The sequence below is a fragment of the Diadema setosum genome, chromosome 17 (genome assembly GCF_964275005.1).
Source record: "Diadema setosum chromosome 17, eeDiaSeto1, whole genome shotgun sequence".
Lineage (NCBI taxonomy): Eukaryota > Metazoa > Echinodermata > Echinoidea > Diadematoida > Diadematidae > Diadema > Diadema setosum.
Genome location: NC_092701.1, coordinates 13,631,455 through 13,648,992, shown reverse-complemented (window position 1 = coordinate 13,648,992; position 17,538 = coordinate 13,631,455). Strand labels below are relative to the sequence as shown.

The following is a 17,538-nucleotide window of genomic DNA, read 5'->3' as shown; positions in this document are numbered from 1 at the left end:
GTATCAAAGGCATCTGCGAAGAGAAAATTACTTTTGGGTGCTAAAAGCAAGTTTGTGCATTCATCAGGTATCATGGTATAGAACAGAATTTTAATTTGTGTCTGATTTTGTGTGCCACTCAAAGAGAATGTTTATACATGTTCCTTGTAACATGTTTGCCACCACTTATAATTGACTCACTGACAGAAGACATCCCCGACAACTTTGACACTAGTACAGCTGGGTATGACACTCCTGTAGTAGAACCGCCATCCTCAGGTTTGTGCCTACCTACAATAACTGCTTCTCTAGACAATTTGGGTGCTACATCATCAGCATGTTCAGGCCAAGATCCCCATGATGTGTCTGTAGTTTGCTGAGCACTGTCACACATCATGCAGGCATCTTGCAGAACAAAGTGACAACAAAGTGTTATCACACAGTGAGAAACATTTTTTTTTTTAAATTCTCAAAATACATCTAACATGAATATGTAGGGAGAGAGTCTCCTTTCTGGCTACTTTATGGTAAAAAATTAGACATCATCAGAATGATAACTTTGTTAATGCACACAACAAGACTTGTCCTTCTTCATATGTGGGAAATAGAGTGAGATGAAGTAGCACCCTTCAGTTTGTTCATTTATTCAACGGTAGTTATTCTTTTGTTCCTAACATTTCATATTTTAACAGGATTGGTTTGTGTTTGTGGAATTGTAGGGTATTCTGTGCAAAGTCACATGCAATGGCAAGAAATTTCTTGACTATCCTTTTGTCAATGCTCATAAATGGTGATTTTCTGGACCATGTTAGTTGTAAAGGTGGTTGTCATGTACATATCTGAATGAAATTTGGTATTTGTCATTTTAAACAGGAATATTTAAGGATGAAAAATTAAATTTACAGATCATGATTTCAGTTTTGAAGTACAGGATCAAACTCAAAATCAAAAATTTTAGGATTTGAGAAGTATTTAAAGAAACCGAACCTTGCTTTGTTGAAGGTTGTAATACATTGATTATTGTCAAATCATTCAAACATTCCTTAGCTTGCAAAGAATGAAGAAATTGATTAAGTAATTTCATTAAATCTGATTCAGTCATTTATTTTGACAGGCTATGATTGGAATGATTTTGCCTAATATCACATCTCAATATCACCTGTCGAGGTTTGATTATCAATATTTTCTGAGATTATACGTGACTATTAATCAATTCAAGGGTAATTCAATGAAATTTAGTTGAATGTGGTTACAAGTTAAAATAGAATATGGGCTGTCAGTTAAATGAATTAGGATTTGCTTGCCAAGGTTGTAATGAAGCATTCATATGAAACATGACAAGCTTGACTTGCTTTGATTGTGACATAATCTGTCTTGCTCTAAAGGATATGAATAGGATAAGTCATCTTTTGTGTGCATCTTTTTTAAACTTTCTGAAAAGATATCAAAAGTGGTAAAATATGATATCGGGGTCTACCATCTGTGATTATATACAGTCTTTAAAGTTATCAAAATTTGTATATATGCGAAGATCTGTTACTGAATGTGCATCCCACAATGCTTGTTAGTGCATTCTATCATCTCCATGATTTGCTGGCATATGTTGCATCTTGTGTTATGTCATAATTTTGTTCGTTATCCATTTATGTCTTTTCCACGAAATCCACCCAACTGAATTGTCATTTGGTAGTCCATACATTGTATTTATGTCTCCTATTAACTGTTGTAACCAATTGCACCAAAATCCACACTATTTCCCTGTGTGGTTTTTTAGTTTTATCTAGTCATTTGTCAACCTGTCCCCATAATTTCCTTCATTTATATTCCTGCTTAGATGTACGTGCCATTGTAGTTCACTCTCTTCATGTGTGTGTGAGAAATGATGATTGTCATCCCATGTTATGTGTTTGCCATCGCTTATACTTGACTCACTGGCAGAAACCATCCCCGGCAACTTTGACACTAGTACAGCTGGGCATGAAACTCCCGTACGATCCTCAGGTTTGTTTGTGTCAATGTAGTAACTGTTCGGGTGAAAGTTTCTGCTATAGCTGATAATCACATCCCCTTCTCAGTAGTGGTCTCAAAGAGAATATATTTACATTGCTACTAACTCTTTCGCTCAAACAAACTATTCAAATTCATGAAATTCTTCCGTCGAGATGTTTTCATTGCAACTGATTGACAAATTGCCCTACATCGACGTAAATAAGCACTGAATTGATCAGTATTTTAGTAGTAGCCATGATAAAAAAGTATACATGTATCGAGTATGTACGCCCATGATTTTTTATCATGGCTACTACTAAAACACTGATCAATTCAGTGCTTATTTACGTCGATGTAGGGCAATTTGTCAATCAGTTGCAATGAAAACATCTCGACGGAAGAATTTCATGAATTTGAATAACAAAGCAGTGCCCGCTGCATGCTATAAGGATTAGAACCAACACTTGCTGTCGGGCGAAAGCTCGTTGGTCTAGTGGAGATGACGCCTGTCCGGTGATCAGGAGGTCGTAGGTTCGAATCCTGCTCGAGTATGTACGCCCATGATTTTTATACCCCCGCCAAACGAAGTTTGAAGGGGGTATATAGGAATCGGCCGTCGGTCGGGCGGGCGGTCGGGCGGGCGGTCGGGCGGGCGGTCGGGCGGGCGGTCGGGCGGTCGGTCCGTTGCAAATCTTGCGTCGCAAACTACTTCCTCAGTTTTCAACCGATTCCCATAAAACTTGGCACAGATGTGTGCCTTGGGTTGTAGATGTGCAAGACGTATTTTTTGACGGTACCCAAAAGTACGTTGCCATGGTAACGGAATATTATGGGCAAAAATGGGTACAAATCTAGCGTCGCGAACTCCTCCCACAGTTTTTGATCAATTTTTATGAAATTAGGTACAGATGTTCATCTGAATATGTTAATGTGCAAGACACATATTTCCGCAGTGGCAAAAAGTGCGTTGCCATGGTAACGGCATGTTATTGGTGAAATATAGGGCAAAATGCTTCATGGCAAAACTGCTTCATCAGTGTTCTTCCAATTCTCATGGAATTCATATTGAATGTTTGTCTTAGGATATAGGTCAGCATGACACATTTCTTGACAGTTACAAAAAGTATGTTGCCATGGTAACACGCTCACATATTATGAGCCAAAATGATGGGAAATTTTGTGTTGCAAACTACTTCCTCAGTTTTTGCCCAATTTCCATGAAACTTGGTACAGATGTGTGCCTTTCGTTGTAGATGTGCAAGACGCATTTTTCGACAGTACCCGAAAGTACGTTGCCATGGTAACGGCATATTAATGGCAGAAGATCAAGGAAAGATCTTGCGGATTTAACTACTTCCTCAGTTTTTTGACCAAAGCTTATGAAATGTTGTTTTGACCAAAGCTTATGAAATGTTGTTTGGCGGGGGTATAACCAGTCGCTGTAGCGACATTTCTAGTTTATCATGGCTACTACTAAAACACTGATCAATTCAGTGCTTATTTACGTCGATGTAGGGCAATTTGTCAATCAGTTGCAATCAAACAAACTACTTGTCTCTCTTTCAAGAACATAATATTTAAAAGAAAATGACAGGTATCATTGTCATATTTTAGAAAATGCACAAAAGAACATACAGATTTAAATACAACTAGGCTTCTTGCTCATCAAAACATATTTACTAATGGTATGCTTACAAGGTCCCACACCTATTGAGCTGAACTAAACAGATGCCATTGTTGTCATGGATAATTTTCTGATTGTTATATGCATGGTGGAGTACTCTGGTGATTTAATGACAATCATTTTCACATATGTTATTCAGGGACCAAGGTGCACTAACAGCATTCTAGAGAGAGATTCAGTTGGAATCAGTGTTAAAGAGAGAGCATTTTTGTATGTTGTCTCCCCTCCCACCACCCACAGAATTATTTAGTTAGCTCAATTTGTGTAAAGCTAAAGAGAAGACCCTTGCTATAGTGGTCAGATGTTTTGATTTTTCTTTTTTAGTTTCAGAGATTGGGAAATTTCAAATCAATTTTGAAATAGTGTGCATTTTTTTTCCACTGATATATGCACTGCTTAAGCAAAGCTCACTTTGCTCAAATTCATTGCCCAGCATGAGTTGTTACACTCGATCCTTTTTCTTATCTTGGTATAATGAAACAGAAACCAACATCACTAAAATAGACATCCCCCCCAAAAAAAAAAGAAAAAAGAAAAAAAAAAAAGAAAAAGAAAATAGGACATGAAAGAACATAGTGAAATCACCTCAAAGACTTTTTATCGATCTTCCATTGCTAAAATGCAATAAGTGTGAATTCATGATGGTTGTCATGTGATAACATGTTGTGTATTGTATTCATCAGCAAATTTTTGCCTGTTTTGCTTGCCCCCTAACATCATTTGTGAGTGTATTTCATGTTTCCCCTACATCTTGTATAACCACTTGTATACATTTGTTGGCTTAACAATTTATCTTGTTGCAGTTTCTGTCTTTAATGAAACTTTCTTTCCCTTATTCATGTGGTAAGTAGAAAAAAGAAAAATGACTAAAATGCATTCAGCCCGATGGTAAATGAAAGAGTTTGGTCATCTCTTGCATAGCCCTTAACAGGGATTTGTAGATGTTTGGTAAGATGTACAGGTGGTTACACCAAAGTATGAATGTGCTTTTGTGGGCAATGGCTGTAATGTATGGTCTTTCATTAATACATGTACTCATTTCTCCACAAGTAACCACCAGAATCTATGTTCTATTATTGGTAGGTCCTGCAGATCGCACAACTGTGTCCACCACAGATGCTGATCGGTATGTGCCAAAGACAGGCAATGGGACACAGAAGCCTAACCTCATTAGCTCCACGAAAAAAGGAACTGGTAAGACTTTCCCTTAAGGGTTTCTTCCATTTTACTTTGCTCTGAAGCAAAAAGTCTTTTTCATTATTATATATTTTTCCTTGTAAATGTTAGCATATTATTGAATGCTAGAATGATACGTAATTTTAAGCTGCAGTAAGCATGAATCCTCTTGATCTTGTATGATTGTCAAGTCGATATACTTTTGCAGAATGTACAAAACCTAAAAATGAACAATTACATGTATCATATTTGAGGAATTCACTGTATCTTGTGATGAGGACCCTTAGGTTGTCATTGTGACAGTGACACCCCCAAAGAGGTATCAATGTTTTCCTTTGTCTCATCTAAGGCCAATCTTGTAAACTCAGTTAACCAAATTGAATAACATTTCCACTTTTCGGAGTTTGCAAGGGAAGATGTAATGCAACACCTTTTCCCCTTTTTGCACAATATCATAACCTCTCAATTTACTCAGCCAATGGGATGCTCTATAGGTCCTTCATGATTTTGTGTAACAATCATCACATGAAAACATTTTGTTATGATGTCAAGTTTTGACTGGATTATTGTGGCTTTCTACTCTGTGAGTTCATGTTTATATCTATGAATTGCTTAATTCTTATGAGTTTTAAATCCCTCTGAAACTGAACATTGATGTCAGTTTATGTGAATATGTCACACACAACACAACAATGGGCCGAATGCATAAAACAAGCAATTGCTTGTAAGCAATTGCTTCAAGCAAAAGCACAAGCTTGTCTAGCAAAAGGTCTAGCTCAAGCAATTGCTTAAATCCATATGCATAAACTTTTGCTTGTGCTTATTCCTTTTGCTTGTCCCGCACAAGCAATTGCTTGAGTTTTCAACAAAAAGGATGTCACGCCTGTGCGAACACAAGAACAAAGGCGAGTGTGACGGCATGTATTTGAAAGGGCATGTGTGTACGGAAACATCTCCTGACATAGCAAAGGAGCTATGAAATGACACTCATAAATGCACACCCAGACCCACACACACATCTATACACACACACGTACTGGCTGATTCCCATCACTGCTTATAGTAGCCCGGATGTTCCAGATCGCACGTGGAGCGAGGTCTCCTTGCTCTCCACCGAAGTCAGACATCCTACCTGATTTTCATCACATTTTGCGTGCTAACCACTGGACATTCCCGTTGTTGAAACAAAAAGTTTCTTACACTACTTAGGAGTAATTTCTTCTAGATTTATACCACTCCTGCACAAGTGTGGTCTTTCTTTTTTTGATATGAAAAATGATACTTAGAAGGGAACGTCCCAGTTAAGCAAAAGCTCAAGCTCATTTTACAGAGCTTGGAAAATCGTAAGCAATTGCTAGCAAGAACAAGCAAAAGGTATGCTTTTATGCATACGTTTATAAGCAAATGCTTGGTCTCTAAGCAATTGCTTGCGGGCAGCAAGCAATTGCTTTAGCTTGCTAGCAAAAGCTTCTGCTCGCAAGCAATTGCTTGTTTTTATGCATACGGTTTCAAGTAAAAGGCTAGCACAAGCAATTGCTAGCGTTTATGCATGCGGCCCATTGTCACTTGCTGATGATGATGATGAGTCTCTCTTCATCACTTTTATTTTCTGCTAGGAGTTAATATCATCCCCAAGACTGGTTCACCCACTGCCACAGTGATCGGAGTTGTGGTAACCATTTTACTCCTCCTTGTGCTGGTCTTCGCTCTCCTACTGTTTCTCTACCGTCGCAAGTACATCAAGCTCAAGCACCGCCTACCAACAATGGCCTTTGAAGCCAACTGCAATGGGGGTGGTGGCACCATCAACAACTGCAATAGCAACACCATAGCCATGGGCATCACCACAGTGCCAAGCCGACGCTCTAATCCCACCTACCAGATCTCACACCCTGACGATGAGCCCCAGTACCACGTCATCGACAACATGATGGTTGAGAGCGATGACGATTTGGATGCTTGTGAGTCTGACTCTCCTCTCTCTAGTCTGGCATACAAATGTAGTTGCTACAAAGCTGTAAACTATGACAACATTCATCATGGGTTTTGTTTTTTGTTTTTTCACAGCCAGAAAGACTTAAGTAGGGAAGGATGCCCCCTTATCTCATCCATCAGAAGTCAACTTGTACAAATGTGTTGTACATAGTTGCCTGGTATCATTTCATTAAAGATAGCCACAATGATTTTCTTGTTTCCAGTTACATGAATTAAGCAAACATGTTTTCTTCATGAAACAAGCAAAGAAAATCTTTGTTGTTGTTGTTGTTGTTGTTGTTGTTGTTGTTGTTGTTGTTGTTGTTGTTGTTGTTGTTGTTGTTGTTGTTGTTGTTGTTGTTGTTTTGTTAGTCATAATCAAAAGGTAGTAAAACAGAGTTTGCATCATATCAAAATTGGGAGAGAAATACATAAAGTTTGAAACAAGTCAACATGTTCAGGTCTTCAGTATTCATCCCATAATGGTGAAATGTTATGCCACACAAATGAAGGAAGAGTGGTATATGGTGATGATATAATTAGTCATGGAGGCAGAGAAGAGGGTATGCCAGTAATAACCTTTCTCTTGTACTTCATGATGCCCTCCACACAGGCTCAGACTCATCCAGAATATATGCAGAGCCAGAGAACCCAACCTGCACATACAGGGACAAACACATGCTGCAGCACTATGCCGAGACAGACCTCATCAACATTCAGGTGAGAAATCAATGAAGACAAACATTTGAACATATGTCCTATCTGTTTGTGCCTTCCACACACTCATAATGACTGTAGATTCTCACAAAAGTGTCAGTTTGTACGTTAGAGGCAAGCATCTACATCAAACACACCAATGTCTGTAAACTTTGATTTTAGCATGACAGTGTTTTACTGTGTAATGATACTTCTCATACACTGAACATGATGTGTGCAAGTAGTCTTATTTTTGTACACTACCACAAAGGGGACTGAAGGCATTATTTGATACCATTTGTGAGCATTTAGCAAGAAATGTATTCATTCTGGAGATGCTGTATATATGGAAATGAAAAAACAAACAAACAAACAAACCAAGAATATAAAATGATATTCTACACATAAACTCATTTGAGAGTTAGGGTTGCTATGATGCATGATATATGAGGGGAGGGTGTGTGGACGTTCATTATTGAGCAAGAACATGATTTTCATGGCATGTTTTATATAAAATCCAATTGGAAATGTGAGGCATCAACATTATCACCTCAGTTGATTTCCATAGGTGATAATAAAACACTTCAAGCCATTAAAATCCCATGGCTTTCTTATGTTGTGTTCAGTTTTAATGAAACTTGTCATTCTGTTTGATTTTAGTTAGTTTATGAAAGTCATAGCCTTCACACAGAGCAGACTCTTACGAGGTCAGGGGAATAGCGTTCAGTGTATACAGTATAATGCATTTAGAAATTTGATTAAAGCAAGGAAGTGGCAAGAATATTGCTAGTATGTACAGGGTTGCAATTGATTCACTACAAAGTTATATGTGATTTTATTACAGGGTGTCAAAGTCAATTCACACTGTTTACTGATTGATGCACAGAAACATGTACCAGTGAAGATCATTGCCTCCACTTTGGAATGTGTACAGTCAATTTTCGTTATGAATCCTCTCTCAAACACTCTTTGACTACAGGGTGTGTCAGGAAACACAATATATGGTGTTCCTTCACAATGCATAGAGAAGCTCAACAATAGCAGAGTGCCTTGCCCGGAGTACCCAAGACATCAGCTCAACTTCCTGGAATTACTTGGTGAAGGAATGTTTGGAGAGGTATTTATCTGATCTACATGTATCAATCAGAGAGAAGTACAGTATGTCCCCCCCCCCCCCAAAAAAAAAAAAAATACAATCAAATTTTTGCTTTGATAACACCCAATATGATTAAACTGTCTAAATGCTACTTGAGGGTCTTAAAACATAACATCTTAGCTCTATTTTGCAGAATACCCCATTCAATTTGGTTAAGCGGTCGCAGAGAAATGTGGAATGTTGTAAAGCATGTCATGAGTCTGATTCTTCCAAGTTTAGCACTTCGATGCTTTTGTGTGTGAATACAATAGACAGAACTTGGAGGGAAGAGATTCTTGACATCCGCTACAAAATTCCTCAGTTCTCTTTGACCACTGAAGCAAGTCGAATGGGGTTTTCTGTAAAATGTGGGCGATGAGTTATAGTTTTATACCCTGAATTTATATTTGGATTGATTCACTATTTTCAAAGATATCATTGCGGAGGGTCCCGTTGTAATTTTTTTTTTTGACATACGGTAGATTCTTTTGGGGGAAAAATGAGCCTCATATTCATACATCTGATTGATTGATAACACACCATTATCTGTGGTAATGATAATCAAGTTTCTCAATGTCACATGGAGTTAGGCTCGTGAATTCTTCTGCTACAGTGATTGGTATTTGAGAGTCTGTAGACATGGCCTGTAAGCAGGGAAATCGTTCTCACAGGTGGAAACCAGTTGGCTTTATTTGTTCAGTTCTCCATAGATTTCTAGTTATCAAAAGAATTCTAGTTCTTATACAGTAATGTATTGACAGAGTGTGATCGTGTTGTTTGTCACTTTGAAATGTTCAGGAGATGTTGTGTTGCATGTACAATGTGTTTTGCAGTGATATATTTGAATGAAAGTGTGAAATGTACAATGTATATGTTAGCGACAATAAGTTGTGAGGAGAACTTGAATAACAAGTGATCGCAGGGAAGAACATTTTAAATTAAATTGGATAAAGAGTATCTATGCATGAGAAAAGTCTTATTGTGAAATATGTTTGGGAGAATTTGTTTGTGTGTATGGAGCAGATATATGTGTAAAAATCTTATAATCATTGTTTGCAGGTTCATTTATGTGAGGCTGAGGATATTCAAGATTTCATCGGAAATGGCTTTCCATTTGAAAATAAAAACAAGGGAGAAAAGACATTGGTGGCAGTGAAAATGCTGAGAAAAGATGCATCCAAAAATGCGAGGTGAGTTACATGTACAAACCAAAATGCAGTGCAGCCCCTGTCATGTAATTACAGCACTTGCTGGTTGTTATTAAATTATTTGCTACCCTCTGGATTCCCATTCACATGGCAGTTATTACTGCTGTGAACAGCCTTAACTACCATTCACAAGGTATGTTGCTTTTCCTCTCATTTGGCTTGTTATCAGTAGTTAGAGTGCATGACAGACACAACTACTCTGCAATAGTCGGTCAAAGGTCACGAGGGGTAATTTGTCTGCCTGGGGAACGACAACAACAACAAAATTGTAAGAGACAGTCCTAATCACATCTACAGGCAGCTAGATACTGGGTGCAAGGCAAACAAGCCCAGAAACACTGGCTGAATTGTGACTTGATGACTTTTCCACGCCTTGTTGCAGTCGCTTGGGAAGGGTGGAAACTCGCTCAGAGCTGTACGAGTGTTCTCCCAAAGTCATGAAGGCACAAGAGATACTTTGTGCCTCCCAAATTTGAAAGGAATGTGTGTTCACCAGCATTCCACAATGACATCTGTGATTTCTTCTTTTTTTCTTGAAGGTGACATGATGTGTCATTTAACAGGCAGAGTAAGATAGGAGATTAAATTACTAGGGTGATGATAGTGCATGTTCGTAGAACTGCACATCATTTTAAGTACTCTTTACATTTTCTTGTGGAGAAAGTGACTATGCCCTCTATCTTACACAAGACCTGTGACTTCACATACATGTACATATCCCACAATCATATGCAGTATTATATATTTAGTTAATTCCAATCTCTGTCCCTGAAAAAAAAGAAAGAAATGGTGGCAAACTTACAAACATTGATGTGCTGTCAAATGAATTATGTACATCCATGGAGTCTTCGTAGTGGGATAACTCTATTCTCATGTACTAGAGTACATCTTGATGTCTATAAAGGCATTGAAAATTATAAAAGTTGTCATGGGGAGCTTTTAGATTGCATTCATGTTGATAACATGTAGAAGTCTTCATTTCAAACAGAAAGAAAGTCATTTTATGTAGGAGAAATTATTTGATATGTACTCATAAACTGAAAGGAAATTTAGTAATCTTTCCTAGTCTTGGAAATGTCACAGACCTGTGTACTAACAGACGCTGCATGTCAATTACTATGGGCAGTCAGCTGTCTGAATTTCTTGATGCTGCCATGGAAATAATTATCTTGTTGATTATGAGTATGCAGTGGAGTCCTGGTGCAGTTTGAATTGAAATGCATTTTAATATTTTGGTAATAATTAATTTCCTCTCCGATGTTCTGTCGCATATGGTGTGCAGGTGAAAATTATTATGTATTGTTAGTCATTAGATTTGATGACTGTAGTGACTAGAACATGTAACCTACAATTGATTTGCATAATAACTGTATGATTATTTGGAAAAGATCTCACAAAGGTAAGTGGTGGGGAACAAACGAAGTCAAATATGAAATGTGTTCCATGTTGACTGACCCAAAATTTGTTTAAGCAAAAAATTTGCCATATAGGGAAGGATTGTCTGAATAAATTTTGTGAAATGGTTTGGATCAAACTGTATTGAAGGGATGATTAAGTATTTGTCAAGGATAGGATTCAGCTTTTAACTTTTTGCGGGATACTTAGAAACCACTTTGTGAAATGTTAAAGAGCATAGAATTCTAAAGGAATTCAAAGTTTACTTGATGAAAATCGGTTTTTAAATGGCCAAGATATTCAAAAACAAAGTAAACAAAACAATCCTAATAAAAGGAGGGTTCCACCTTTTATTAAAATTGCTTTGTTTTGGATATCCCAGCCATTTCAAAACCAGTCTTTATCAAACAAACTTTAAATTCCTCTTCGAATTATACAGTGTATGGCTCTTTCTTATTTCATGAGGTTTCTCATTATCTTAAAAGATTATCGAAAGAAGTTGAAAACCTGAAGCCCCTTCTCAACTGAAACTGTACCATCCCTTATAGATGTACCTAATTCAATTATTTCTTTTTTTAGGCATTTTGCATTTATTGTTATCAGAAGTGGCAAATCACTCTCATTTTGATGTCCTCAGAGCTGACTTCATGAAAGAGATGAAGATCATGTCCCAGCTGCGAGATCCAAACATTGTCCGCCTTCTAGCTGCCTGCACAGAGGATGAGCCATACTGCATGATTGTGGAATATATGGAGAATGGTGATCTGAATCAGTTTCTCTATGAGAGTGACCTCTGTGAAGTCACCACTAACAACTGCAATGCAAATTTTGGCTCTACAGCTCCAAACAGAAGAACTGTTAGGTAAGGTTTACTTCTGGTTTTTCTCTCTTATGAAGGCTACATGAAATTACAACTTACCAGTAGTAATGTGGATTGTTTGTTTGCTTTTTACATGGTGTCAAAACCTTCCAAGGTGGCACTCATTTTCATGCCTCCGCCACGAAGTGGTGCCGGAGGCATTATGTTTTTTTTTTCTGTTGGCCAGCACACACAATACTTCCACAGTGTTAAACTCATTTTTGCTAATATTTCATCTGTTGTTTAATTCAATTGGGATGAAATGTAATTTAGGTAATGTAGAGCAGGTAATAGGTGCTTCTAAGTAGTCATGATTTAGACCAGGTTACAGGCGTTTCTAAAGCCCGCCGCACTCTACATGATCCAAGATCGTACAACCTTCTAAACCATGAGACCAGGTCAGGCTACCTGGCAACACACACTATGCAACCTGACTACACACCTATGCTTACGACCGTTCTGGCTTCAGTATATCATACCAAAAAGTATAGAAGCACATGCAGTACACACTGCATTCACTTGCAGTATACTGTATCGTGATTGGCTGAAACCGACTGGTAGTGAAAATTTGACATGTCAATTCTCTACGACTGGCACTAAGACCCAGTCGCAAGACTGGAAACTGGCAAGGTTGGTGATGTCATACTTTGGGTCGTTAAAGGTTGTAGGACCGGTCTGATCGTATAGTGTGCATTGGGCTTCAAGTAGTACTCTTACGGAGATAACATTTTGAAGCAGGATGAACTGGAATTAGGATAAGATGAGAACTGTACCCAAATACTGTAAACGTGGAAATTTTCGCACATTTCGCACAACCAGAAACTAGCATGAAAATAAAAGCACGCAAATATTTTTGCTTGCCATGTGTTCCAGTAGTCTTGATCCCGCGGAATTAAAAACATGCGAAACTCCTCTTTACCGACCGAGCTTGAAAATATCCACTTTTACAGTACATGTACCTGTGATTTAAAGACATGAAGTGTGTTATGTGCTACAGTACCATCCTCCCTGAATGGTTACACTCACTGCCATCAACTCTCAGCCTGTCACACAGGCACTCTAGGGGGTCACATGGCTTTGTGATGACATCAGCACAATTAGCCTTTTTTACTTGTCATGACACAGCCTTTCTCCACCGAAAGCTTTTGGAGAGATTGAAGGGATGTTGAGTAGAATGCCACGTTTGCTGCTTCCATTTTGGAAGAGTGCAAAAAACTTGCAGGATGTTTGGAACTTCACAGCACAGCCATTCAAGTACACATGAAGTGAATACGGCAGCTTAATAATGCCAATGTACTCTTTCATACACATATTACATTTATAGCTCAATAGTACTGTAATTTGCAAGAGAAAATGAAATTATCAATAGGGCCTGCGCCGCACTTTTAAAGGGGGGGGGGGGCAGTTGTGAAAACATGATATTTACATGATTATGATGAATATTGTTATATAATCATGCAAAAATCTCCCAGAATTAGTTGAATGACATTTACAATTAATGTACATAGATGATTTATATTATTCTACATCACCATCATTGTCATTAGACTGTTGAGATTACAGAACTGTTGCAAGAAAATGTGTTGTGATTCACATAAATTCTACATATTGTTTTTTACATACTCAGTGTGGGAGCGCTGGTTTACATGGCAACTCAGATAGTGTCCGGCATGAAGTACCTCTCTGGTATGAACTTTGTCCATCGGGATCTTGCCACAAGAAATTGCCTCGTTGGGAGGGCATATACAATACGAATTGCTGACTTTGGTATGAGTCGGAATCTCTACTCGTCCAACTATTACCGGATAGAGGGTCGGGCAGTGCTTCCTATCAGATGGATGGCGTGGGAGAGTATTCTCATGGTAAGTAGGATTGGTGATAATATGGCAAATAAGTATTACAAAGAGCTTAAAGGGGATGGCTAGTAACTGATCAGTGGGAATCAGTGGGAATGCTGGGGATGATTGTTCCAATCCTTGTGGGATTCATTTAAGAGTACATTATACATGTATATCTGTTGTGTGAAAATTATTTGCTTCAGAATGCATGATCTCATAGCATGCCTGTAGAGTGACGGGGCGATTGTTAACGGCCCGTTAACGATCGCTCCGTCACTGTACAGGCATGCTAACCTGGAAACATTAAATTTGCACATTACTTGAATATGAGACCATTCTGAAGCAAATAATTTTCACGCAACAATAGATATATAATGTACTCTTAAATGAATCCCACAACGATTGGAATAATCATCCTCCAGCATTCCCACTGATTCCCACTGATCAGTTACTAGCCATCGATCCTCTTTAACCCTTTGTGTGCCAGGGACTTTTAACAGTATGTACAACACTGTTGGGTTTCTGTACCAATCAGCACTCCAAAGCATGCTAAGGGTTTCAATGTGAGTATGAGGTAGTGAGAGTAGATATTGCGTAGGTTAATGTTCTAGACAAAACAAAAACAAAACAAAACAAAACAAAACAGGTATGCATTCAAAATATAACTGCATTAAAAAACAATATTTATGCCTGAATTGAATATTTGACTTTGTATTTCTCAGTTTACTCTGAACAGAAATCAAAACCTTGTAGAGACCCACATATAAAAGCCATTTAACAATGATCATGGCATATGGTGCCAGATCCGTTATGTACAGATAATCATGTATAGGTATGGTTCATACCAGCTCATTCTTTAAATATTACGATATTGAAATGACCTCGCATTATAAATTTCCTTGCAGCAATGCTTTCTGATGTACAGGCAAAGCCTTGAACTATGATTTGATGGTTTCACAAAACTTTCACTCTCATGTTTATGTTTCAAGATTTGAATTCTGTTAAGACTGCAGAACAATACAAATCATCAAAAATGTAAAATGAAAATTGACACTCTTTTCAAATAATGCTAAATTCAATAAGTGTTGTGCTGTATATGTGAAGCAAGTAATTAAATCTACTGCAAACATTCATCGCTCTTAAAAACAATTGACAATCCCTGACTTGTCTTTTTTCGTTGCCTCCTTTGTATAGGGCAAGTTCACATCCAAAACTGATGTGTGGGCCTTTGGCGTGACACTTTGGGAGGTCATGATGCTGTGCCGTGAGCAGCCATATTCACAGCTGACTGATGAGCAGGTCATAGAGAACACTGGTCACTTCTTTGAGAAGAGTGGCACGCCCATTCTGCTGGCCAAGCCACCCCACTGTCCAAAGGACATCCATGACCTCATGAAGCGATGTTGGCGACGTGACCCCCTTCAGCGACCCACGTTTGAGTTCCTCCACACTTTCCTACAAGCAAGAAACATTGGCTACGAGCCCCCTGTCACGCTGTAGGCACATGCCATGCCTTGTCCAGTTATGACTTTGTGACGAATTTCTGATCATCATCCATCCATCGTAGTCCTAAGTGTTGGTTATTTGATCTCTTTAAGTAAACTCTATTTGCAATCCTACACCAATCATCACACGATCTAATGAATGTGGTGCTAGCTAATATTTCAGGTCAGCATTTACAACTCGTCCGCATGTTTGAAGTGAATACAGTTGTTCCAAGAGTTAATTAGCAAAGAACATGATTTGCCATATTACGTGTGACATATAAATGACTTTGCTGATGCACCAATAAGCTCATAGCTCTTCGTATGATAAGTCTTCTTCAGTGGAGTCGAGTGAAAGTAATCTCACGAGGTAGAATGTGGTTACTCTGAACCGGTATTAACATTGTGTTCTCCATAACTTATTAGTAATGACTACATAGAGTAATCATGTGACAGACGCATATGTGCATTTATATGCAAGCTCCATTGAGCGAAAATGTTGATGTGGATCACCATCTTTAAGAGGCTTTGTTGGGATAGGGCTTTGGCGTCTTTGATCTCGGAGTGATCTCCTACAATGTACACTGTACTCACTGTACAATACCCGCAACAGAGAGGAGTGGTCAAATGCTCCAAGGTGTACTATACCATGTTTAGCCAAAGGTGGACCACTTCCTGATATCCTCCAAAAGCATACTATTCCATGCCATGCCAGAGAGTGCTTAAACACAAAATTGTCCAAAACAGCTGTTGATGTAAGAATGTGTGTAACATCCACTATGTCACAATACAAAGTTTATTCTCTTTGGTAGTGGCACCTGTATGTAGCACAGACGCGCGAGGTGAATGTGTTGGTTGCTACAAAACGTGATCCGTCTGACTCGAGTCCAAAAATAGCTCATGAGGTACGCTCTCTCCACAGAGTGCTCAAACACTCCCAATCTGCTGTGGTATGGTACGTTACCATATGGTTTGGTTTGGTTCAATTTGCTTGTGAGTGCTTGAACATGGCCTTGATCATCCCTACTTTTTGCATTTAGGCAAATGGTTCAATAGATGATCAGTGACCTGCTAATATACACTGTACTGTAAAAGTGGATATTTTGGCACAACAATTTTTTTTTTTCGCTTAGCTGGGTAAGAAGAGTTTCGCATATCTTTAATTCCACGGAGTCAAGATATAAACTACTACTAAGCAAGCAAAAATATTTGCTTGCTTTTATTTTCGCGCTTGTTTGTGGTTGGGCGAAAAGTGTGAAAATTTCCACTTTTACAGTACCAAAATGAGATGAGATAATCAATATCTGCTCTCATTCACTGCAGAAATCATCATAGACTGAATATTAATATACCTCACTCTCTGCTCTTTTACCTTCAATGCCAACAGTGACTACAAATCAGTTAAACTTGAAATACATACCCTGCAAGTATTTTCACATCACACCATATGTTTGCTTTTCACCTTTTGAGTTACACCTGTGCAAGATTAAGGATTTGCTTTTCAGACTGCTCAGAGGGATTGAGATTTTAGGGAACTCATTTCTAGCTTATTCCAGTACGTTTACAATGTTTGCTGTACTAGCTGTGCTGTAATTTTTCAAGTTTTGTGTACAGGTCTATTCCAGTGATAGGTGTGTTGATCTTATGGCTGTTCTCTCCATGTCTGCTAGCAATGATTGTATCATCAACAGATATATATGAGGGTTTTTTTGTTTTTGTTTTGTTTTTACTATGTTCTCAAGGAGAATGCATCTTACAAATCCAGCTAATGAAACAACCCAAACCTAAACTCCAAGCCCAACCAACAAAAGCATTGCTTAATTCTGTGCTTTTCACACTTGGAGGATATCAGTCCAGTGATATTCTTCCTAAACTGGATTTTTCTGAACTGTACCAATTACATGCTAAAAGTCTTCACATTTTTTTTTGCCCCATATATACATGTATTTTCCAGGGTAAGAAATGTAGTTAATGTGTGTGGTTTATATCAAAAGACTCTGAGAGTGTTTCCAGTAAAGAAAGAAAGAAATGATCATTGTTGAGTTACAGTGCACTTTGATGCATCGAGATGTTAACATACGGCTTTGGTATAAATACAATGAAAGCATGATTTGACAAATG

At 38.2% G+C, this 17,538-nt stretch overlaps 1 protein-coding gene across 1 annotated transcript in view; it reads left to right on the top strand.

The window, feature by feature from the left end:
* LOC140240468 (discoidin domain-containing receptor 2-like) overlaps positions 1 to 15,916 on the top strand; it is a 47,286-nt gene extending 31,370 nt beyond the window's left edge. Inside the window, exons 7-15 of the mRNA XM_072320239.1 lie at positions 187 to 258; positions 4,736 to 4,846; positions 6,445 to 6,789; positions 7,416 to 7,522; positions 8,478 to 8,615; positions 9,693 to 9,823; positions 11,874 to 12,098; positions 13,723 to 13,957; positions 15,128 to 15,916. Coding sequence (XP_072176340.1) covers positions 187 to 258; positions 4,736 to 4,846; positions 6,445 to 6,789; positions 7,416 to 7,522; positions 8,478 to 8,615; positions 9,693 to 9,823; positions 11,874 to 12,098; positions 13,723 to 13,957; positions 15,128 to 15,433 — 1,670 coding nt within the window. The 3' untranslated portion in view covers positions 15,434 to 15,916. The remainder of the gene's footprint in view (positions 1 to 186; positions 259 to 4,735; positions 4,847 to 6,444; positions 6,790 to 7,415; positions 7,523 to 8,477; positions 8,616 to 9,692; positions 9,824 to 11,873; positions 12,099 to 13,722; positions 13,958 to 15,127) is intronic.
* The last annotated feature ends 1,622 nt before the right edge of the window (positions 15,917 to 17,538 follow it).